The sequence below is a fragment of the Oryx dammah genome, unplaced genomic scaffold (genome assembly GCF_014754425.2).
Source record: "Oryx dammah isolate SB20612 unplaced genomic scaffold, SCBI_Odam_1.1 HiC_scaffold_24, whole genome shotgun sequence".
In the NCBI taxonomy this organism is placed as follows: domain Eukaryota; kingdom Metazoa; phylum Chordata; class Mammalia; order Artiodactyla; family Bovidae; genus Oryx; species Oryx dammah.
Genome location: NW_024070208.1, coordinates 24,192,046 through 24,217,324, shown reverse-complemented (window position 1 = coordinate 24,217,324; position 25,279 = coordinate 24,192,046). Strand labels below are relative to the sequence as shown.

Here is a 25,279-nt window from a genome sequence, read left to right as displayed (position 1 = left end):
CACAAACCATATTCAGCTTTTTAAAAGATAAAATATAAAACTAATTAGAATTACATTGACTTATTTGGTTTTAGAAAACTTGAAGAAAAATGACCCATTTATCACCTGCAGATAGGAGATTAGGCTATTTAAAACAATTAAGTGAAATCCTAAAAGAAATCCTTTTACAGAATTGAAAGGACTCACTTCCCTTTAATTTTGTAGTGCAAAATCTGGTGACTTTCACATCTCTTTCCATCTCTACAGCAAGAGAATTTTGTCATGACAAACTCCTATAGGAAATTCTTGAATGACTTTCAGTTGTGCCCAGAATAAAAACCAATTTCTGAATAACTATTACTCATCTCTGAGAACTGACATAGACAAACCTTGTCTTCTCTACTCATACTGGGCTTGATGCTCTCCCTAAATGCTCTCCAGAGACACCGTCATGCTCATCAGACTGAATTGTTATTTCCAGAAGATTAACTTTTTTTTTAGTTCAGTGACTCTTGGTTTATTATTTTATTCTTAGTGTGTATTGCAATGTCTGTCACAAAATGTGTGCTTAATCAATGGTTTTGAATGAAGCAATAATTGTGACAAAAGGCCACAATATGAAGATGCTATTTGATCAGCATATCACCAATTAAATAATTTTTAGGCATAGAATTTAAAACCGTGTCTCTTCAGTATTTCTTATTACAGTTCTATCACAAAGAAAACTAAAATACATACCTCATTTAACAAAAATGTCTTTTCACATGACTTGCTGAATGTTGAATAAGAAATCCAGTCTATAAACCCCGACTACTAACCACCAGCTGTATGAAGAACAATAAAATTACTAATATCTTACAATGTAAAACGTAAGTGAGATTTTCCAGACTTGATTTTGTGAGCTCCTCTGGAAAGTGCACGTCATCTTTTTATCCCTGTTGTCTGCCACAGGGCTGAATCTCTAATGGTGTGGAGGGGGGATAAGAAATGATAAAAAGTAAAAGCAAAATTAAAGATCTATTAATATATCACTCAATATCACTCAATATGAATTGAGTTACAGTTTCTGACTTTGCTTTTGTAAAGCAGAAACTATGAATTTTATTGGAGGATTCCAATTGTTTCCCTTGCTTATGTGATTCAGTCACTTGCAGTATTTCCTTTAGTGCGTGTGCGTGCGCACTTAGCTGTGTCCAGCTCTTTGTGATCCCATGGACTGTAGCCCGCCAGCCTTCTCTGTTTATGGAATTTTTCAGGCAAGAATCCTGCAGTGAGTTGCCATTTCCTCCTCCAGGGTGTCTTCTCGACCCAGCAATAGAACCCGCAACTCCAGCGTCTCCTGAACTGGCAAGTGAATTCTTTACCACTGTGCCACCTGAGGGTCCCATATTTGCTCAGGCTTGCATTAGAAAGAAAAATTGTGATTTAGCCAAAATTCTGGTCCATATTTTTATAGTTATTAGTAATTTTTCTTCCTAATGCAAGTCTGAGAAATGACTTTAATTAACATGAGAATTGTATACCACACTCAATCATTGAATCGTTATTTTTTGTGTGCACTCAATTGCCTTGTTTAATGGGTCATATATATTCTCATGTACTTTTAATTTCATGATTCAAATTTTCCTAAATTTACATTAATGAATCACCTTACTTTTTTATAATCAAATATTCTTTTTTGTTGTGGTGGTGCTCTATTAAAGCCCCAAAGAAGCATTAAAAAAAAAAAAAAAAAAGATTGGTAATTTTAGTGGTACATACATACTAGCTTCAAATTTAGTGATTGTTTTTCAGAAAATAGAGGGTCAGGTAATATTTCAGAAACCCCAGCCTTTTTCAAACAATTGGATTTCATGAATGAATGCATTTGAAAAATTTTCATGTTTCTAGTTTTCAATTTCATCACAGCAGTTTTTCTCATTCCTTATTGCTTCTTCATCTGATTCAGGAAGTTGGAAGAAATGCAATGAAACTGAAATAATTTGAGTTTTGTGTTTTCAAACTTCAGAAAAGATTGGCTGTAGTTTCTGAGTAACTAAGTCAGTTGTTATGTCATAAAAATGATTTACTAAACTTTCTTTTTGTCACTTCGATTCACTACCACCTGCAGGTTTACCTTCTGCAATCCTTTTCTTCATTTCTTCTCTATCTATGTGATTAAATGCCTCAAGATGATTTCTTTTCCATAAATCTGAATATATGATATGCTAAAGTACTTGGAAAAAATTAAGAAAAATAGTTTTGTTAAATATGAAACATAATTTAAAACATAACAGTATAAAGATTTTGGGGAAAAAAAACTGGAGAAGATCTTCATGATCTAGGCCTGGACAAAGGCTTCTTACAATTGCCATAAAACATAAGGCTGAAAAGTTGAACTTGATAAAAATTTTAAATTTTGCTCTGCAAAAAGCCCCTGTTACGAGGGTTAAAAGATGACTTACACATTGGGAGAAAATATTTGCAAAACACATATCTGTCAATAGAATGGCATCTAGCATATAAAAAGAACTCTGAAAAACATGAGCACTAAAAAAAAAAAAAAGCACAAATAATTTCATTAGAAAACATACAAAAAACATATAGAAGCTTCACTAAGATGACATACACATAGCAGATAATCACAAGGAAAGCTGTGCAACACATTGGTCATCAGGGGAGTGCAAATTAAAACCACAATGAGATGTCATAGCACAACTATCAGAATGCATAGAATAAAAAATGGTGAAAACACCAAATACTAGCAAAAATGTGGAGAAACTGACCCACTCCTACATTGCTGGTGAGTACGGAAAATAGTATGGCCAAACAAGGATACAGGTTGGCTGTTTCTTATATATTAAGCATGCAACTGCCATGCTACTCAGCAGTCACAGTCCTGGTCACACCAAAATCTGTTCATGAATGTTCATTGCAACTTTTTATTTGTAATAGAAAAAAAAACTAGAAACAGCCCAGATGCCTTTCAGTGGGTAAAATGCTAAACAAATTGTGGTACATCCACATCATGGAATAAGACTCAGCAATAAAAAAGGAGCAAATTACTAATAGTGTAACAACTTGAATGAATCTTCAGAGAATTATGTTGAGTGAAATACACTAATCCCCCAAAGTTGCATATCATATGATTCCACATATATAACAATCTTGAAATGACACAATTATAAAAATGAAGAACAAGTTAGACTGTCAGGATGTGGAATTGAGAGGAGTTAGAATGTGGGTGTGGTTAAACACAGGTGATACCAGATATCCTTGTAGCCATGAAAATGTTTTTAATCTTGACTATGGCTGTGGCTATAGAAACATATACATGAGATAAAACTGTACAAAACTAAGTGCACACACAAGTCCACCTTCACAAGTACAACTGCAAAAATCTGAGCAAGACTGGTGGATTATATCTATGTCAATATTATGCAGTATTAGACTACAGATTTGAAAGAAGTTTCTGTTGAAAGGAAAATGGATAATTTGTACATGAAATTTCTCTGTATTATTAATATTTCTTACAACTGCATATGAATCAATAATGATCTAAAATATTTTAAAGTTTAATTAAAAATAACCCTTTTTAATGAATAAATAACCATTCACTGAACATTTTATGGTGTCTTTATTTTTTTCCACATTTCCACTTTCCTATTTATTTGGTACTTAGAACTTTAGAGAGAGGATTTAGCATTATTTGATATTTTAGGGACTGATAGGAACATTTTCATCCAGAAACTTCAAATATCAGCAGATGAAGTCTGAATGAGTGAAATATACAACTTGTGGTTGCTTTACAGTGGCTATGAAAAAATACCAACTTCTTGCCTTCTTCCAGGCCACAGGGCAGTTTGTATTGTGAATGGTGAAGCAACTCTGTGAGTTATTTCCTGGGAGTAAATTAAACCTCTCTAAATTAGTTGATGGCCTGAAAGGAAGTCAGTGCAGATAAACTCTTACTCCCAGAGTGGAGAAGCTGAATCATTATCTGCAGACTCAGGAAAAAGATCATCTTTAAGGAAAAAGACATTTGATAAAACAATTAGACCTAAAGGAAACCATAAAATTATAGAATTATTTAAAATCCTATATTAAAGAAAATTCTTTAATAATGTTTTTAGTTCAATTATTATCCAAACCTGGAAGAACAGCATTTGGAAATGTTGGAGAAAGAGAAATATTAAGTCTTAAAGAATGAAACAAAGTCCAGGATGGATGAAGTTTAGGGAGTAGGAAAGAATGATGCTGAGAAATGATGCTGATACCACCAAGTGGGGCCACTTTACGAAGGTCTAGCTGTGGAATCCGCACTTAAACACCAGGGAGACAGCTCTGCAAGACTGAACAGGGGAGAGAAATGAGCATATTTGCCTTTCAAAATGCATCATCCTCATCTCTCAAGTACTCCTCAAAATTTCACATTTGACCCGATAAGTAGCTCTTCTAAAGAGCCTTTAGAATAGCCTATGAATGTATTTCAGTAGGTAAAGCAACTACTGAGGGGTTTTCTTTGAATGGATTCAAATAGCTCTGTTATATTAAATGACTCTAGAAAAGACATCCATGATACCCTGTTTGATGAAAAACAAAGTCATAAGCTATAGGTATAGTATAATCCAATTTTTGAGAAAAACAATTTAAAAAATCTGTACATATTTGTATATTAATATCTTTGCAACAGCAAGGGAAAACATATAAAGAAGAAGTAATTTAGTCCAGCCATATCAAAATTTCTGAGTACTCGAATACATAAACTTTACCCATGAAATTCAAATGAGGCAAACAAATGAACTGAGTGAATCAAATAGCACTACGGTCCAAAAGAACTGTAGTGCAAATTACAAATGCGAGCCACACAGGTATTTTTAAATCTTCTGTAGCTCCATTAAAAACGTAAAATTAAAACTACCTTTATTAGTACATTTTAACTCAATGCATCCAAAATATTATTTCAACATGTAACCAATATAAACATTAATCTTTTGCATTATTTTATACTGAGGCTTTGAAATCTGGTATGTGTTTTACACCTATAGCCACATTTCAAGTACTTAATAACTATAGGTGGCTAGTTGCTACCATATTGGACAGGCTAGCTCTAATGGAAACTAGTGGTTTTGCTGCTGGTGAACTTTACTGGCATTGATGTGACAGCTTCACTGTTCTGTCAGCTCAGTGAATTCATGGTCATGTCTAGCCCTGGTCCCATGCTCTTGATCTTGGTTCCCCTTCATGTTTCTCAGCTCCATTATTTTTCAGTTAATATTAGTTGATACACTTTATTATTAATATTACCAGTGTGCATATAGAATTGTCACATAATCTACAGGTTGAAATGAAAGTACTGAACAGTGTATTTTTGAAAAACAGAAATCAGTTTTTTAAAAAAATCTGTGACTACAATTCTGTAGGGATAAAAGTGTAATATGATATTAACTCAAAATTTTAGTCATAGAAAATTTGAACAACTATAAATATTTCCTACTGAAGGAGAGGGCAAAGAAAACCAAATTCCACAAAAATAAATATGCATTCATACATTTATGACTTCTCAGAATGTCTAGATGCAGGGTTTTTTCTTGAAGTTCCAACTTAGCCACTGAGTAACTTGGTAAATTTGGAAAGTTGCCATAAATGTCCCGAGTTTCTCCAGTTACATATTGAGATATTATTTAACACGGTTTTCAAGTTTTTAAACTATGTAAGCTATATAAACAAAATACATTGTAACATATTGTAAAATAATTAGGATAACATTTTTTGGAGTTCAGTTTGAGGAGACTGACAGATAAATTAAATTTCTAAATTCTGCAGTTACTAGAAGTTCTTAATTTTGGAGATTATAAGAAAAAAAACACAATAAAGCTAAACTGAAAAAATAACTTTCAAAGTGGTGAAATATACAAGTAAATTAGGCTTTTTAAAAATTTGAGTCATTTTGAACATGTTTATAAAGATACATGGGTAGTTTTTGCTAGGTTGTTTTGGGGTTGTTACCTAAACTGTTAAAACTGGCAGCTGTCTAAAATGTAGAAGATTCTGCTGCAGACACAATGCATAAATAACTGAGAATGAACATATTTCAGTGCTTGATGTCTGGTCTTCAATAGTCATGAGACTGCACAATCACTCAATTAATTTCAGAATTATTAAGGATTATTGAATAGTAGAAGAGTGCGTTTTTAGGTTATCTATATTTTAGGTTATCTATATTCCTTACACATTAACTGAAAATTTGACTGCTTCTTTCAAAATAATATGATGTTTACCAACCTTAACTCTTCATCAAATTTTTCTTTGCACTACCACAGTTACCCAAGAAATTTCATTGTTTGAAGTGTGTTGGGTTGCTGTCCAGGTCAAGGCAAGAAAATGAGTATGCTTTTGCAGTATTTTAATTGCCAGCCCATAAATAAAATATCTAATTTAAGAAATTTTGATATACAAATATCCAACTTATGAAACAGTTATTCATCATTTTACAAAATAATTCACCACCATTATCTTTTTTTTTCCACAGTCAGTTCCCTACCAAAGTTAATATAGATTTATTTACACAGATATTTTCGAGAATACATCTATCACAAACACTGAGGTACATCTTTATAGCATTCTTTCTTATAAGGGGTTTTTTACAAACATATCTATGGTAGGTGAAGTGTTATGAATTGAACCAAATTCTATTAAAGTTCTATTGAATTTTCTAGGTCCTCTTTCACCCAGCCCTGCCAATAAATAAGTAAATAAATAAAGGTGAGCAATAAGAGGATCCAGAGGGCATGAAATATAAGAAACATTGTTTTACACAAATTAAAGTGTGATGTCAAATCTCTCTCTGGTGTTTAGAAGTTTGTTGATAGAAATATGAATAGAAATCAAAAGAAACCTCAAATTACTCTTAAAAAATAAAAACACCTCAAAAATACATCATCCCTTTATTTTGCGATCCTATTTTTCTCTGATCATTTCTTATTCTTTCTCTACTGTTCCTGCTTATTAATGCCACCTAATATTGCTACATATTTAGAATAATCTCCAATTCTAGGATAGCCAGTACAAGCAATATCCAGTATTTTGTTTAAACCCATAAATACCTCTGTCAGTGACATCTGGGAGTTGTTAGAAACCATGATTTTTGGAACACTGAAAAGCAAGGTGTTATGTGCTCCGAAGGTCCTCTGTTATCACCATGTTCACCTGTAAAACATCAGCACCCTAACCTCTGATATAAATAAGCTACTGGGAAAAATTTTTGGTCACTTTTATTGTTGGTGGTGTTACCGGAAGGAACAGAGGAAATTTGAACTTAAATTTCCGGTGAAGACTGTATCATAGTGATATATACATATATGATCTTAACGATCGAGGGAACACACACACAAAAAACAAAGACAGCAAAAAAGGAATCACTGAAAAATATCACAAGTATAGAGACTAGTACTATGATTCCCCTACTACTCTATGTCTGACTTTGAACTTTCAAGTATTCCACTATCTCCCAGGCTTATTCTGAGTTCTAACCTACTTGAGCTAAAGGTGTTGTTGAAGTAGTCAGAACATTCATTAGGCTTACTGTGTCACTCTAAAGCTCCCTGACCCATTCCTCAACCCCTCAGACAAAATCCAGATTTAGGAATGTTCAGCATCTCAGTGCCTCTTGCTTTCCTATAAACTAAAATCTAATATTCCAGGTTGAATTCTGACATCCCCTAAGAAGTCGATTTTTTAAAAAATCTACTATCTTCCATCATGTAATTGTCAAAGAGTCAAATCAATTTCATCTTTAAATTTGTACCTTCCTTTGGCTTTACAAAAGGGACACACATTTATGGAGTTTATTCAGCTCATTCCCTCCCAAACTTCAGCATTTCAGAAGTGGCCACAGTAAACTCCGTGTGTGCACATCATTTTGCTTGGCCTTCGTTCCTGTTCTGAGAGGCAGTGTGGTAAAACAGTTAAGGGCATGACCTTCAAGGACTCCTCAGAGCTTCATTTCTGGCTGTGGACTTCGGCTTAGTTATTGCCTGCCTCAATTTCCTCATCTAAAGAAGTGGGGATCAGAATAGCAGCTATTTCAGGGGTTGTCATGAGCAGTACATGTGTTTTAATACATGCATAGCACACAAAACAGTGGCTGACGTTGCTATTTGCTGTTAGTTCTTATTTTGATGTACAGGCATCAGAAACTGGGTTTTATCATACTATGAAGTTTTTATGTGTATGTGTTAATTGCTCAGTCATGTCCGACTCTTTGTAGCCTCGTGGACTGTAGCCCGCCAGGCTCCTTTATCCATGGAATTCTCCAGGCAAGAATACTGGAATGGGTTGCCATTCCCTTCTCCTAGGTTCTTCCTGACCCAGGGATGGAACCCAGGTTTCCTGCATTGCAGGCATATTCTTTATCATCTGAGCTACCTGCTTTTGGTCAATGCTAAATCATATATGATTTATCTAGTTCATGGAGGTAATTTTTGATGAAACAAACTCAGCATGTTTCTGTTGATTTGAAATAAATGCTAATTGCATGTGGTGAGGAAATGTCTATTTCCATGGTGGCTTAGATAGACACAAGTTATATAATCTAAACTTTAAGAAGTTGCCAGCACCTTTTTTGGTATCAGGTAAAAACACTTCTTTTTCAGTAGCTCAGTAAATAAGGATGCTGCTGCTGCTGCCGCTAAGTTGCTTCAGTCGTGTCTGACTCTGTGCGACCCCATAGACGGCAGCCCACTAGGCTCCTCTGTCCCTGGGATTCTCCAGGCAAGAACACTGGAGTGGGTAATATAAGCTAAATTACCTTGGAAACAATAGAAGAAATACCTAATTAAGAGTGGTCCCTGTAGGGAAAACTATATATCTATTCCTACTGCTAAAATTAATAGTGATTTTAGAGTGATTTTAATTTTAAAGAAATACTAGTCACTGGGGGAAAGTAGAGGAAACTACTAGGGTTTTGTACCTCTTTTGAATTATGTTGCACTGGTTAAAAACAGGATGTAACTTTGCTTAGGTTTAGATTATTAGAACAAATTCATTTTCACCTGGATGTTATGAACCTGCAGTCATCTTGCTTTGTTTAAGATGCTGTACTTTATTGTTATTCTTTTCTAGCACTGAGATCTTTAGCCACATTTTTGAAATTCTGTTTATTCACAAAGCCTCATACTTATATAATTTGCAGGTGAGACTGAAAAAGGTCATTAAAAACAAACTTTAGAATTATTTTCTGACAAAACATTAAAAATCATCAACATGTATTAAGGACAAACATTTCTTTTACTTACTGAGAGCAAAAGCTGGACACCGTAAAACTCTAGAACGTATACCTGACTTTCATTTTAAGAGCTCGATCTTGATTCCATGAGGAGACTTGTTTACTTAAATTATGCATGATATTTACATGTTCTTAAGAAATAATTGGATAATATTTGTGTTTTAAAGCCAAACTTTCTGGCTTGGTAAAAAGTCCTTGATGAGTAACCATCTCTAGGGACCCTGAAAAATTATGAAAAGCTCTACTGTTTCAGCTACATTTTTTTTTGCATATAAAAATATCCTATTGTAGGAGTCAACTACCACCTGTAGTAAGTTGCTTTTGTTTAAATTGAAAAAGAGCTAAAAATTTCCTGTGGGTTATCGCAACAGTACAAGAATACAAGGTGGATTTATTTATTAACAACAACAACAAAAATTGTAAAACAAATTGTGAAAGCAAAAGCGGGTAACAAAACAAGGGTTTGGGATAGCCTTTGCCTTATTTAAACATGACACGGTTAATATGCCCCAGTTGATAAATGCTGTAAAGTGTAAGTTAGCATTGGCTAATTCGCTGATAAACCTCTCCCCCCACCACCCAGCTCACTATGGAAAATGTGTGTTACGGATGAGAAACGCTTTCTCGGGTCAAGGGTCACAACCTTGTGGTCACATAGTCTTCGTGGGTGACGGTGTCTGTGAGGTTTGCATCGTAGTCTACACTCGAGTCCTCCTCTTTCGCGTGTTTCTTCTCCTTTGGTATGATGGGAACCGTGTCCTCCACCACCACCTTCTCCGACTTGAATGAACACACTCTCTTGCTCACCTGTACACCCAGGGAGTCTGTATTTCTTTCTCGATGATCTACCAATATACACTGTTCGCTGAGCCCCGGGATGTTCAAGTCACCCCGTGAAGCTAGAGCTCGGGACTCCAGCTGGATGCTCCTCTCCAGGGGTCCTTCAGCTTGTTGGCGGGCCACCCCTTCTGAAACCGAGAAGATCTGGTTTGCGTTTTGCTCGGCGGCGGCGTGTTGTTTCGATCGTCTGTGAAACAACCCAAAGTGTCTGATATCCGTCACAAAATTCACTTTTCTCTGCTTCTCCCTCGGGGGCTCCTGCACCACGAGGGCGGAGCCGTTGCTGATGGTGTGTCGTTCGGCGGCAATTGCCGCCGACCGCGGGTGAATGAGGGTGGTCAGGTCGAAGAGGCTGAAGTTCTTTTTCTTGTCCTTGCTGCTACCCTCGTTATCACTCTTTTCATCCGAGTCTGCGGAGTTAGAAGACTCCTTCGTGCCCTGGGCAGACTGGACCGTGGAGAGTTTGCTTCCTCTTAATAACCCCAGGACTTCAAAGCGGAAGCTAGAAATGTCCTGCTTGAGTTCCTAAGTGAAAAGGAAAATGATGAAATTAGTTCGTGACCTAAACAAATAAACGTTGCTGCTGCTGCTGCTGCTAAGTCGCTTCAGTCGTGTCCGACTCTGTGCGACCCCATAGACGGCAGCCAGGAAGCTGTTATTTGCTCATTTCATATATGGATCCGACACGTCCTCACTCGTTTCTGAGAGCTAGGAGTCCACTCCGCTGTGGTTCCGTTTAGAATGGTCAGTTCTCTCCACTGCACTTGTATCTATTTGATGTCTCCTAATTTTCCTATCACAGTTCTGTAGAAAGGAGGAGGTTGATGTAAAAGAAACAGTTAAGAGTTTTCTTTCCCATCACTCTGTAGTGGAGGATGCTGGGTTTCTTTGGGACTATAGTTTGAAGTAGTGGGGAATGCTGGGTTTCTTTGGGACTACAGTTTCAAATACTTTCTTTCCAAAATATGCATCTGCTTTCAAGTCATCTCACATTCTCTCAGGGATGTAGGGGTTTGTTTGTTTTTTTTTTTTTCGAGATTTTTAATATTGAACATTTTGGTGTCCACAGGGATATCTAAAACTAAATAATTAAAGTGGAGTCTACCGTTTCAAGAGTTGGCAGTTACTTTCAATCGTTTATTACCCTGGAGTTGATTTTTTCTCAACATCTGGGTCAGCCACTAAATCCTGGGAATTGGTGAATAGACAGCATTTCCTAGATTCATCCCTTCATCCTTTTGGACAACCGAATTCTCAGTCCTAACCTGCTGGTGGGCTTTGGGGAGGCCTCCTGCCTCCAACCCATCACTCTAAGTGTCAGGAATCATTTAACTCCAAAATTTGGATGTTGTGGCTGCAAAGAACATTTTGGATCCTAGCCAACTTTTAACCTGTGCTTTGTTTTGCAATTTATCTCTCTTCTTACCTAATTGGCTGCTTATATTTATTCCCTGTCAAGCCTACTGTTTTTCTTTGTCATGGTCTCCTATAGGGTTTTTTATATGTTTCTTTTGTTTTTGCCTATAAGCTCTTATTGACTTTTAGTCAGTTGTCCAAAATCCCTGGAGCTTCCTTGGTGGCTCAGACAGTAAAGAATTTGCCTGCGATGCAGGAGACCCAGGTTGTATCCCTGGGTCTGGAAGATCCCCTGGAGAAGGGAATGATAACCCACTCCAGTATTCTTGTCTGGAGACTTCCTAACAACCCATGCAGAGTAACAAAGGCATTTTATACCATGAGATAAGAACTATGTATTTCACATATTCTACCTTTTTTACTCTGATAGAATTAAACAACAACAACAACTCAGGGAGAAAAACTACATTTGTAAGCTCCAATCAAGCTCAAACCTTAAGTTTTCCTCTACCAAAGCCGTGCAGAACACAAAGAAGGTTTTTTGTTGTGTTCAGACCATTGGTTACTAAATGTTTCAGGTTTAGAAATCAAATCAAAGTTTCAAAAAGCCTGTGGCTGAGATCAGTAATCAGAATGCCACAAGGCACTAGGATTTTCTCTGTCCAAATAAGTCTCCTCGATCTTTCAGATTAAGTCTGTTTGAATGCAGTGTATTTTGAAAAGAAATTTTACCACTTAAAAAAAATAATTCAGTAGGGCTTGAATTAAAAAAAAAAGAAAAAGAAGAAGACAGAAAGGCTTGCTCGGAACACACGACCCCCATTTCCAGCTCTGAGTTAAAATGGGCTGCCCTGCTTCCACACTCTGTAGAATCCACCTCTTAGTGACAAAGATGAAAGTGGTTACCTTAAAGTTCTCCTCTGTCAGACCTTCCTCAGTTTTGGCATCTCTAATCATTGCGGCAACGTATCGCTTTACCAGGTTCCGCATAACTTCCTGAGGCATTAGAAAATGAGAGAATTGCTCTTCAGTGCATAAATATGATCTCTCTAGAGTCAGTTCAAAAGAGGGGATTGTGCTTTATTTTAGTGTAAGTTTCAAGATATAAAAATAACTTACTTGATATTGGTGATGTCTTCTCAAATTATCAGCAGCTCGCCTCTGAAAAAGAAGGGGACAGTTACCTTTCAGTTACAGTCATATTTTACCATTCTGTAAAGTAATTCCTGGTTCTTTTAATTAAGGATATCATTCCCCTCATTTCTGCAAAGTGGGAATTTTACTGGGCAAGAGACAACAGCTAGAGAGACAGCCTTACTCGAATCAAAAGAATGAATGAACCAAAACAACAAAGTGCAAGGTTATAATTCCTGTGGTACTTAATATATAGAATAATTAAACAAGGATGGCAAGATTGTTCTTTTAATATAAGATTAGGAGAATTAGGTCATCACAGTTGGTGTATACTCCATTTGACACGATGCTAAGAGACACAGGTTGGAGGTATCAAACACAAATTAAATGTTAAATAATTAAAATTTGATAGACTGAAAAGGTAGTGTTATAACAATCTGAAGGTCTTCATAAATATCAACATAGTCACATTAAGAATTTAGCCATGACATACAATGTGTAATCAGAAACACTGTCAGACAATGAATTCCCCAACACTTAATTTCAAGCAGATATACATTAAGAGGAAATTGCTGTTTGAATTAGATGGTTGAATTTATCAAAATAAAAGATTCTGCTCAAAGATAGGGTTCATTAATTTTTTAAAATGAATGTAAGTCCCTGCTATCATTCTGAAGGGATCAGAATGTTTTGGGAGCAGAGCTTGGGTTAGCATGGAGCAATGGTTATGGAGTACAAAACAGAGGAAGATGTTTAATGACTAAAAATGTCTATTGTAAATTGAGTTAAATAATAAATGATGAAGTATATATTTTCAGGTTTCACTAGTATTCTAAAGATACTAGAAAAAAAATAATACAATCTTAATTTTATGCGTGTCAAATATCAGCATTGATTCTTAAGGAAGAAAACTGGCCAAAGTAATGTAAAAACAAGTATACTTCTGTTACAAAGAAATGAATTTGATGAATTGTGAGAAAGCAAAAGAGATAATGTATCTTGGGTTTAAATAAGTCTTTTGATCTTGTTCCCTAGTAAATACTTAATCAAAGGCTGATAAAATGGAATTCTGAAAAGAGTTGTGCATACATCACTGTGAAATGATACTAAAAAAAATAATCAGACAATTTAAAAGAAACTCTTTTTCTCTCTTTAAGGTAAATAGGGGAAGTTGGCATTTTGTTGGCCATTAGAATGGATTTGTGTTTCATGACTATTAGTGACTTTCAGAAACAGATGAGACAATGCTTCACTTTGTAAAGGCCACTAATGATTGGAAAACCATTCAATTTTTACATGACTCTTAGGAAACAGATTTTCAAATGATTATGGTATTAATTATAGGACTGAGAATTTGAAACTTCATACAAAATTAGAACATCTTAAAAGAAAAAAAGTGGGAACTTTATGAATGGGCCACAAGATGGAGGTATGTGACTCCTGTTGAGACACAGATCAGCTGAAATCTAAGGAAAAAGCACTTCTGGGAGGAAACATGCCTTCCAGATCTCCTTGACTTTAAGTGAACACAAAGACTTTGAGTGTGAATGCAGCTGTACACTAACTTCTTTAGCACTCTCATTGTAAACATTGTACAGGAGATCATATTCTATGATTTAAGTAAATAGAAACACTGAATTTAGTACAGAATTTAGTAGACTCAATTTTTATTATCTTGGGGCTCTATAACATTTCTCCAATTTAGTTGTTAAAAAGCCAATTAAAATAGTCAGAAAGCAGTTTGAAGTCATGATTTAACTTTAAATTTTCTCAAAGTAAAACTGAAACTAAGGATGACAGAATCAGAGAATTATGAATAATAAGTGAAAACCATCATGATGCCTGGGCTTCCCTGGTGGCTCAGATAGTAAAGAATCTTCCTGCAATGCGAGAGACCTGGGTTCAACCCCTGGGTTGGGAAGATCCCCTGGAGAAGGGAAAGGCTACCCACTCCAGTATTCTGGCCTGGAGAATTTCATGGGTAGAGGAGTCTGGTAGGCTACAGTTCATGGGGTCACAAAGAGTCAAACACCACTGAGTGACTTTCACTTTTCACTTTATTTTAGTATTAAAAAAAGCACAACTTTCTTCCCTTCTGTAGAAACTTACTCATATATGAAATTTGCAATTTTAATACAAATACAAAAAGACCAAAGATCACACTTTAAAAGATAATTCCAGATTTATTTTTCTGGAAAAATTATTTTTTGAATTTTAAGCAAAATAGTCCGGCAGAAAGAAAGAACATAAAAAATTTTACTGTGATAACTATCAGGAGTTATTCAATATCATAACCCAAGTTTACAGTGAATTGTTTTTGCCAACCAATTTGTTTCCACACCTAGATGGTCATACTATAAAATAGTCTTTAGTCTTGTGAGATTATATCAGCCAATTGAACTTCAGTAACCTAGGAAGACAGGAACGGATGCAGTCAACCATCTTCTGAACACTAAAAATAAAATGAATGCAATGAATTCACCAATACTTATTGACCATTACTATTATGAGGTTAGGAGTTCCAAATATCTTATTTTCAAAGACACAAAGACTTCAATCCATAATGTAGGCATTCTTTGCCATAAACATAATGCTAATTTTTGGAAACTGGTGACATCATTAAATGTTTATAAAATAGAGCTGCCACCAACAATACCATGTTTGCAACCCCTCTGTTGGGTCAAGTTCAGCTGAACTTCAAAAGGATTTACTCTATTATCACTGGAAGTGACGAAGAATAGAATGGACCAATTTGTGTTTATAAAAGCAGTATAACAAAGGACATTTCATTTTAAAAGTACCTAAGTGCATAAGAGGTAGTAAATTTTTTTCAAGCTAGTCATGTTAAACTTTGATAAAGTGATCTGCAATAACTAACAGTTCTCTATTTTTTATAAAAGAAAACTAATGACTAGGTAGAATGACAGCATCGTAGACCTGTTAGGAATAAAGGAATTTTCTGTGAATGAGTTCATGTTTACCATGTTACTGAGAAATTTCAGTGGTAAAGAATCTGCCTGCAATGCAGGAGACTGGGAAGACATGGGTTCCATCCCTGGGTTAGGAAGATCCCCTGGAGAAGGAAATGGCAACCCACTCCAGTATCCTTGGCTGGGGAATCTCATGGACAGAGGAGGCTGGCAGGCTACAGTCCATGGGGTCGCAAAAGAGTCAGACACAACTAAAACAACAATGAAAAACCTGTGGAGTTGCATTTGGCAGCTTTTTCTAAAATAAGTCAAGTTGATTTGCTGTTATGTTGAAGATAAGAAAAATGGGCCATATGATGGATCAGGAATCTTCCTTCCTTGACTGGATGTCTAGGAAAAATATTTTCCAGAGAGATGTGCACTTTAAGATGGGAGTTTTCTTGGCGAATTCTACCCAAAGTCTGGCAAGGTGAGAATGTTCCTTGGCAGGATGGCTTTCTATGCAAGTGCCCAGGACACACTGGCTGCCATCTTGGCAGACCTCTTCCTTTCCAAGTTCCTCCTGATTTGTTAGGACAAGACAATGGCAGTATTTGGATCACAGAGATAATGATAAAGGAAAGGATCAGCTAGTGAGAAAAAACCTTTGCTACCCAGAGATAACTCTGATTTCAACAGAAGTGTCAGGTTGCTTTAGAGCAAGCAGAACTTTGCAGCTCTGAAAGAAAGGGCTCGAGGGAATTCGTGGTAACATTTTCTCACTCTTTATCTCTGCTTCTCTCCGGTCCACACAGTGGAATGTCAGGCTCGCTTCGCCAAGCTCGGTTCCCTACAGTCCATTGTCAGCGCTGTTTTCTCTCATTCCCACTCTAGTTTGGCTCTATCACTGATTTTTAAGCCCATGAATTATGCCTTTTATTCTCTGTTTTGCTCAGTGAATCCCTAAAGAGGGGCAACTGTCTGTACTCTTATTTTTTTTAAAAAAGTGAAAAAGCAAGGGGTCACTGCAGGCTATGATCTCTCTGTAGAGATGGCAGTGTGGTTCATTTACTGATGGGTCTACATATTGTTCTCCATAAACACACTTTCTAAGCATATAAAAGGCTGAAGGTTGCCTTGTCACAGCAAGTATTCAGGATCTCACTCTTGAAATACTGACAAGAAATTCAGTCCTCTAGATTCCCACTTGGGAAAGAACATTTAATTAAAATGTCTTGTCGGCAAATCTTACCACAGTAAATTAGGAATTCACAGGTACCCGTGGGTGAACACGGTCATATCTGTAACATTTGTTGGTAGGCATACAGAAAGTCATGAAGATTAAGGGAAAATACATTTTAATGATTCTCATTTTTTAAAAAATGAGTTCTGAAAAGCAAGTGCTATTAGCCTTTTTCCTTTAGTAATGATAGGTGTATTAATCTCGTCCCTTCTCCAGATTCCCAAGCAGTGACTTAGCTGAATATATTTCTGTGGCAACTGGTCAGGCATGAGAAAACCATCTGCAGTCCCAGAGCTGAGTGATGCTAAGTGACCCTAACAGAGATGGTGTTCCATGTTCTCCTCACTACCTGCTCCAGAGAAAACGAGAAAGTGGAAAACACAGAATTAAAGAGGTTAAGATCATTTTTTAATGATCTGGTTAAAAGACCTAGTATTTTTTTGGTTCAATACATTGCCAACTTAAGTATTCTATTTGGAAACCTGGTCTATAGCATGAAAAACGTTTCATATTAATTAAACCGTGGAAAAGTCTTATTGCTCTAATATCTTTTTGCTTGAATTAAGTGATCTAGACCTCTTGGACAACCAATGCAAACAATGGCTTTTAGTTTAAAAAGCTGAGCTAGATGCCAGTGCCTTTTTAAACAGGAATTTCTAATTAAAGTTACAAGCTGGAAGTGCTTGTTAAAATGGAAATTTCTGATGATTCTAGGACACACTAAAGTTTGAGAATCAGTGTTGTAACACCGAGAAGGGTATTTGCTGATAAAATGTGTTAAAATTCGACTGGTAAGAGAAAAACCTATACTATAAAGCCAGAAGCTATAAAATGTTGCTTAATTTATGATTATACTTTCAATAGGCTGCCTCCTTGGTGGGATTTTCATGATTTCCCAGAAACAAGGCATCTCTCCTTCCTGGGCTTGCTTCCCAAAAGTGTTGCTCAATGAAGCATTTCTGCTTCATTTCTGCTTTCTCTCATAAAACATTCCAAATGAAAGGCTAATTTACCTGGAACTCCCAGTCACCCATAAAAGGAAGTCCAAAGATTAAAAAAAAAAAAAGTTAATGTGTTTTCAGGGCTAGCTGTAATATCAGCATTACCCAGAGGCCATACAAGATAAGATCACCAATGATGGACCCCTAGACCATGGCCAATCAGTAACCCTCAGAGCATGCAGGGGCTTCATGCCTGAAGGGAGGGAGCAGCAGCGTGACATTCAGGTGGCTGCTGGTTACAAGAGTGTGCAACTCACAAGTGGGACGGTTTAGAGAAAATGCCTCTGAGAATGTATAAACTCTACCACCCAGTCAGCTTCAAAATTCTGATTCAAAAGTGTGAATCAAGAAATAAGAGCAGAAGATAGTCCAGCTTATAAACCAAGGGCTTTGGGAGAGGGGAATCTAAAAGACAGAGTGGTGGGATCCGCAAAAGCTGTTGAGAGAAATCAAAAGATGGACATGCATGGAAGGTATTGTGGAAGGTCATCAGCGTTCCCAGGAAAGCAAGAGAGGGTGATGGAAAGCTTGTGGGAACAAGAATATTAAGATCCAATTTTTTTTCCCAGCTCTGTCACCTAAAACACTGCCCAAGGTAAAAGAGCTCTTTTTTCTAAAAGGAAATAGTTGAGCTAATTGATTTCTAAGGTCCTTCTGAAATGTCAAGCAATCTTCTAAGTTTTGTTACACAAAGTGACTGCCAACAGTACTTCAAAGTCACCTTTTAGTTAATGGATGTGTCTATCTCCTCATCTTCATCTGTCTACACAATGGACTATCAGGTGGATTAACCAAACTGAAATGAATTCACAGCACTCCCTTTTGGAATTACTTTCTCATTTAGCTCTGTGCTGTGCTCAGTCGCTTCTGACTCTTTGCAACCCCGTGGACTGTAGCCCACTAGGCTCCCCTGTCCATGGGATTTTCTAGGCAAGAACACTGGAGTGGGTTGCCATTTCCTTCTCCAGGGGATCTTCCTGACCCAGGGATGGAACCCAGGTCTCCTGCACTGCAGGTGGACTCTTTACCATTAACTCCTCCATTAATATCATAACTTTATTAATTTTTATCTACCTTATGGTTTTCTTTACAAATAATACATATGATCTATTTCCATCTAATATCTAAATGTATAAAACTCAACTAAGAGTACGAAAACCCAGATACGTCCTTCTCCTTCTAGAAGTGCAGTCTAGACAAAAGTAAATGTATAGCATTGAGTTTGATTAGGTTGGTGCTTGTCCAAAGCGTCAGCTTAGCAGAGAAGAGGCAGGATTGAGGACAGATGAGAATGGAGAAAAGAGAGACAACTCACAATATGGATGCAGTTTTGTCATAAATTCCCAAAGCACAGGATATCCATGACCAAAAGTTAGGAAACTACACAGCTAGGGAAAAGAGAATGATTTGAGGTCACAATTAATTGTGAATTACATTGCTGTGCATCAACTTGGATCAAAATATTCAAATTTAGAGATAGAGACAGAAATAGAAATGAGCTTTTCTGACCAGGAATGTATAGGGAAGAACGTTTTTTAACTTATGCCATTTACCTTTCGAATCACTGCTTTCATAGGAAAGCCCAAGTCAATGTTAAGCTCCTCTTTGCATCTAAGAAATGATGGTGATGTAGTCCTAAAAATATGTCAACAGTGGGAGGATTCTGGGGGACGGGAGAGAGAGCTGGAAGTCAAATTCTTAGAGTGCTCCTCCATTATTTTGGTGGCTGCACAGATGGATCTCTTAAAATATTAGAGCAGGGCCCTGTATTTTGTTGCAAGTTCCATGGCATCTTAAAACCCAAGATTCCTTCTGCTATAGCCTAAAGTTAAAATATTAAAGACAAATTTCTTTTGTGTATGGCTTTTATTTTGGGTCCCAGAAAGTCTTCTTCAGTTGAAATACTGCTATGAGAGAAAGCATAATAGGTAGTACTAATAATTAATATATTTTGGAGGACTGATTAAATCAATTTCTTACCAATTTTAAGAATAACATGAGAAAAAGGACAAGTCCATTTTGACATGGAAGGGAGGCAGCCAGAGTTTGGCATCTCTGAAATCTTTTTCTGTTTTTCTCAGGGAAAACATGACTTACTTCCCGTGCTGTTCTCATGACATCTTGACTATAACTACACAGTCATGTTAAATACGTCATGTAACACGTATTATAGTAAGATATTCTCATATTGTGTCACTCACATTAAAATCGAGGCCCTCAAGAATGGAAACCATACCTTCGTATACCTCTGCCCACCTCTAATTCCTAACTCATCTCCTGGTATGTGGAAAATGTACAGTAATTGCTTGTTAAATCCAAATCATTATATTTATTTTACAACCATATTTTTCAATAAATTCAACTTATTTTTAAGAGAAAAATTAAAAAATCAGTGATAAAATCTATGAATTAGTATGAGGATTGAAAGATAAGGCTTCATCATAATCTGACTTCCATTTCCAAGATCAGACAGATGCCCAAATTCCAAGTTCATGGAGTGATGGTTTCTAGGAAAGACTATAACTGCCTCTCCTAACTACCCGTTTGCTTTACTTCCCTGCCTGTCAATTTCTCTTTAGAATTAGAACTGTTACTGAGATGACAGGACAATCGATGCCACTTTCAGGAGAGAAAGAACCATTCAAGGCTGAGAACAATGCCTGGTAGGCAATGAAGTTCATCAGTAAGAAGGATCACTAAGGGCATAACTAGCAGTCACAAACTCAGTTAAATAAAATTTAAAATGAATTAATTCTTTAATTAAATAACTGACATCACTTGATAATTCTAACAGAAGGGCATATTAGAATACTTCCAAGGCAATTTCTCTGAGAATACCCAAGTGACTACTGAATGCTACAGTATCAATTTCTAAAACATCACTATGAGAACTTTGAAAATGAGGAAACTTGAGTGAGAAAGAAATGAAGAATGACTTATGTCAGTGGTTTGGTTGGAAAAGTTTAAATCCACGGCGCTTCTATTGGAGTTGTTTGAGCTCTTGCTTTCCAATATGAAAGAAATGTCCTTAGGGAAGTATAATATTCCAGTATAACAGGGGCACGGCTCTGTATAGTCCTATATTTTTTTACAAACACAACTTCTTGGTATTGAATATAACTGGGGGTAGAAGCAAAATGTTGAGCAACTGAAAGGTGAAAGGTGAAGTCGCTCAGTCATGTCCGACTCTTTGCGACCCCGTGGACTGTAACCTACTAGGCTTCTCCATCCATGGGATCCTCCAAGCAAGAATACTGGAGTGGATTGCCATTTCCCTCTCCAGGGGATCTTCCCGACCCAGGGATTGGACCCAGGGATCGAACCCAGGTCTCCCGCATTGGAGGCAGACGCTTTAACCTCTGAACAACTGAATAGATTCTGAAATCACAGCGTTTGAATATGGGACAGCATTTTTAAGTTATAATAGTTGTTCAGTCACTGAAATGAGAACTTTTTGTCAAGCATTCTGTGTTCTGTGCAGGGGTGTCTGTTAGGCAGTGAGAATATGAGGTGATTGAAACAGACAATTCCCTTACAATCCAGAGAAACAAACAATGAATCAGTCATGCTGAAAGTAACCCGAGGTTATAATTCTGAATAGAACTAGAAATTAATGGGCTAGTTTCCCGAACCTTGACTGTTAGGTCTATGAATTACTTCAATTCATATTAAAGTAATAGTGACCACCCTCAGTGGAGGAAATGGGTTTGTTAAACCATAGTGAACCACAGTTAATCAGGCAGTTTCTGAGACATAATGTTGTTATTTTTAGTCACTCAGTCATGTCCAACTCTTTGTGACCCCACGGACTGTAGCCTGTGAGGCTCCTCTGTCCATGGGATTTCCCAGGCAAGAATACTGGAGTGGATTGTCATTTCCTACTTAGGGGATCTTCCCTGACCCAGGGATTGAACTTGTGTCCCTGTGTCTCCTGTGTTGCAGGCAGATTCTTTACTGCTGAGCCACCAGGGAAGCCCCTTAGACACAATAACTGTGGAATAGATGTTCACTGAATGCAACCAATGAGAACAAAAAGGCTAAAATGCAAACATATTCAGTAAAGAATGCAAACATATTCAAGTGCACACACACAAAAAACAGTAATACCAACAGCCTGTGGTCTTACCCCTATCGTTCCAAAACTTTCTGGCTTTCTTCTCATCTTTTTCTTGCACAGGTGTGTCCATATCCATTTGATCAGGTACCAGAGAGACTTGGGGCTCGGGATGACATTGAAGGGGGTAGGAAGGGTACCTCCTTCTTCAAAATAACTCATCCAAAGCTTTGTTCTAGCAAATTTCCATTCTATATCCGCATGGTCCTGAACAGGAGAAAATGACAAGGGCTGACAGGTTTCTTAATAAGGTGAGATAAACCTCACAGAGAGACTGTAGCCTGACTTTGGAGTGGCTCTTGGAACATTAATTAAATTACCTATAAAAACAAGGCTGACTCCCCGAGACAGTCATCTAAATACTTTAGACAATGGCTTAGCCTAAAAAGGACTCACAACTCTCTTGTCACTTTTCATCCTTCCCTCTTCCAGGAAACAGACAGCTAAAATAATTCCATGTTAAAGAGACTGGAGATGAATGACCTGAGGATGAATCTTCATTTCTCATGCTTGTAGGCTTACATTAGCTCAGTTTCATTAGATTCTAGCCTCAAGCAGGGCTTTATGTCTTCCCAAGGCCTTGACACCTTGCCTAGGTAGATGCCCACGGCTCATACTTCTGTTGTTTTCAGGAAAATTCTTACTTGATAGGTTTCCATTTGAATAAACCTTGTCCACCTTTAGGCAACAGGCATAAACTCAGCAGTTCCTCAAATGTACAACAGGCCTTTGACATAGCATTGAACCTTGACATAACCTTGGCCAAACAGTACCAGATAAGAGTATGTCTAGTGACCACCCACAAGCCTGAGATATTCTCCCTGATTGTTTATTAACGATTTCACTTTGTTAATTGCCTGGAAAAACTTAGGAACATTTGTGGCAATTAGATATGGGGCAGTCAGTCTCCTCTTAAATTAGCCACAAATCTTATTTAAGCAGAAAATCTGGAAAGTAGGAGGTGGCAGAAACTGGGCATACATACAAATTCAAAACAGATCATCTTAACTCGTTAATATTGGGTTGGCCAAAAAGTCTGCTAGGGTTTTCTTGCATGATGCCATGGAAGAATCCAAATGAACTTTTTGGCCAATCCAATATTATTTTTAAAACCCTCGAGTTTTAGAGTAGGAAAAATTAGACTATACTTCATTCTAATATTTCTAAATTGCTGTGTGCTGATGAGTGCATACATTGTTTGCATACATTTCTCCTCTGAATAATGTGGATTTTAGTCTAAACACTGGACAGAGTGTGCTTTCAACGGGCTTCACCATGTCTAGAAAATGCATGGTCTTCATTGTTTCTTAGCAGACATCTGATTGGATGAATGGATATATAGATCCTCAGAAGCTGTAGCTTCCCTCCCTTTGTCTCTTCTCTCCCATTCCTATCTCCTTCCCTATCTTTCTAAACAAGCATTAATGAAGGGAAGTAGATACTGTTTGCTGTAGCCATGGAGAATGGAAATGAGTAAAATTGGCTTCAGGTCATAAAAAGGCAGTCACACAAGTGAAATGTTGGCCTGTGAGTAGTTTCTGCTCCTTCTCATTCCCAGGGAGTCACAAGTTAAGGATTATCCTGACTTCATTATGTTCTGTTACTGCGGTCACAAAGCAGACTCTTCCTTAGTTCAAGGCTTGGGATTCTGAAACGGTCTGTAACAATATTAAACCATCTAGTGACTGGAAAAAATGAAGGTAGAAAGTCCTAGGCTAGTGATGACTAAAGTCATCTCTGCTACTCATCTTGCCATTGTTGTTGCTTAGTCACTAAGTTGTGTCTGACTGTCTGCAACCACATGGACTACAGCCCTCCAGGATCCTCTGTCCATTGGATTTCCCCAGCAAGAATACTGGAGTTGCCATATCCTTCTCCAGGGGGTCTTCCCAATCCAGGGTTCAAACCCACTTCTGCATCTCCTCCAACGGCAGGTGGATTCTTTACCACTGCACCGCCTGGAAAGCCCTGGGCCTAAGTATATCCAGTGGGAATACTTCAGTCTGGGAATTCGTAAATAAAATTCATTTATTCTTAATGTCTTCGGCAGTTTTTCATCTGTGACAGGCGTCTTGCCTCCATAAAGAGAGTTTAATTAAAATTAGGAGTGCTGTTTCTCAAAATCACAATAATGACATCCCAGAGAATTAGCAATAGATTCAAAGATGCAATATAATTGCAGTTATTTATGGAGTAAATGGGCAACCTATAATTATTCTTATAAGATGCTATTTGTCTAAAGTATACATATGAAAGTCTTAAGATATATATTTAAGTCTTAAGATATATATTCCAATACAGATTTGTTCTATCACTGTTTTTAATGGCCACAGACACAGATCACTAGTATGCAAGTTCAGAGGGATAAAGGGCTTTGTTGTTCTTATTCATTGCAATATTTCTAGTTCCTAGGACCATCCCTGGCAACAGAATAAGAGCTTAATAAGATTTTATTGAATGAATGAATAAATAAGCTAAGCTGTTTGCACTCTAGAGTTTCAAATAAACACGTATGGTATTGTATATTCTGCTGCAGCATTCAGTGTTACTCCTCATGACTTTTTTCTGGGCTTTAAGAAACAAAATCTTATGCTTTTTCACTCAGATTCCTCTCTGGGCTAGCACTTGTACCTTGCAAAGCTGGTATGAGATTGCTTTTATGAAGATTGTAGATTAGACGGTCAGAGACAATGCAAAACCCAAAGGGCATTATATAGAGATGAGTCACCTGTTCATAGCCCATACGTCACCTATTGCTTGCCATAGCCAATGATTGCCTCGCAGGTTAGATTTAGTATATAATCACATGTAATATGAAAAATTAAATTAGTATATAGCCAAGTATGGTAAGAGTGCTTATAAACACCACATTGTCCATTTATAATTCTGATTTGTTTCATTCATAGCAGTTACAGACTGTATTACCAATTATAATACGGTGGAGTATAGCTAACAACACATTCTAGGAGGGGAGTGAGTCAACTTACAGCAATAAGTTGGTAAGAATTATTCATCATAGCTATTAACATGTTAAGCAGGACGACCAGAGAGATGACGTTATATGTCCCAAACATGGTGGCCCCAACAAACTCGGTGAATTCGTGCTGTGCTTTGACATTGGTCACATATAAGTTGATGAGCCCAAATATTGACCAAAACAGGGACTGGAGTGTCTCAAATAACCTGGAATAAAGATAAAATGACACTAATAACTATATTAATAGAACCATTATACAGTAAGATTGGATGATAGAATATGATTACTATTAGGTTATATTTGATTAATTTAAAATAAGCTTAATTAAAAGAATCCAATAATACTGTTTCCTTATTCTGTGCAAATGTGTACCTAACTTTCCCTAGAGCTTTGAAAGCTATTTAGTTTCCTGGACTAGTGATGACAAATCAGACCTGTAGCCTGTTTCTATATGGCCTTGA

At 36.9% G+C, this 25,279-nt stretch overlaps 1 protein-coding gene across 1 annotated transcript in view; it reads right to left on the bottom strand.

Moving 5' to 3' along the window:
* Positions 1-6,347: 6,347 nt before the first annotated feature.
* Positions 6,348-25,279, bottom strand: part of TRPC4 (transient receptor potential cation channel subfamily C member 4) — a 141,767-nt gene continuing 122,835 nt past the window's right edge. The window contains exons 6-10 of the mRNA XM_040267029.1: positions 24,829-25,024; positions 21,854-22,048; positions 12,560-12,601; positions 12,347-12,436; positions 6,348-10,609 (exon numbers count right to left, since the gene is read on the bottom strand). Coding sequence (XP_040122963.1) covers positions 9,881-10,609; positions 12,347-12,436; positions 12,560-12,601; positions 21,854-22,048; positions 24,829-25,024 — 1,252 coding nt within the window. The 3' untranslated portion in view covers positions 6,348-9,880. The remainder of the gene's footprint in view (positions 10,610-12,346; positions 12,437-12,559; positions 12,602-21,853; positions 22,049-24,828; positions 25,025-25,279) is intronic.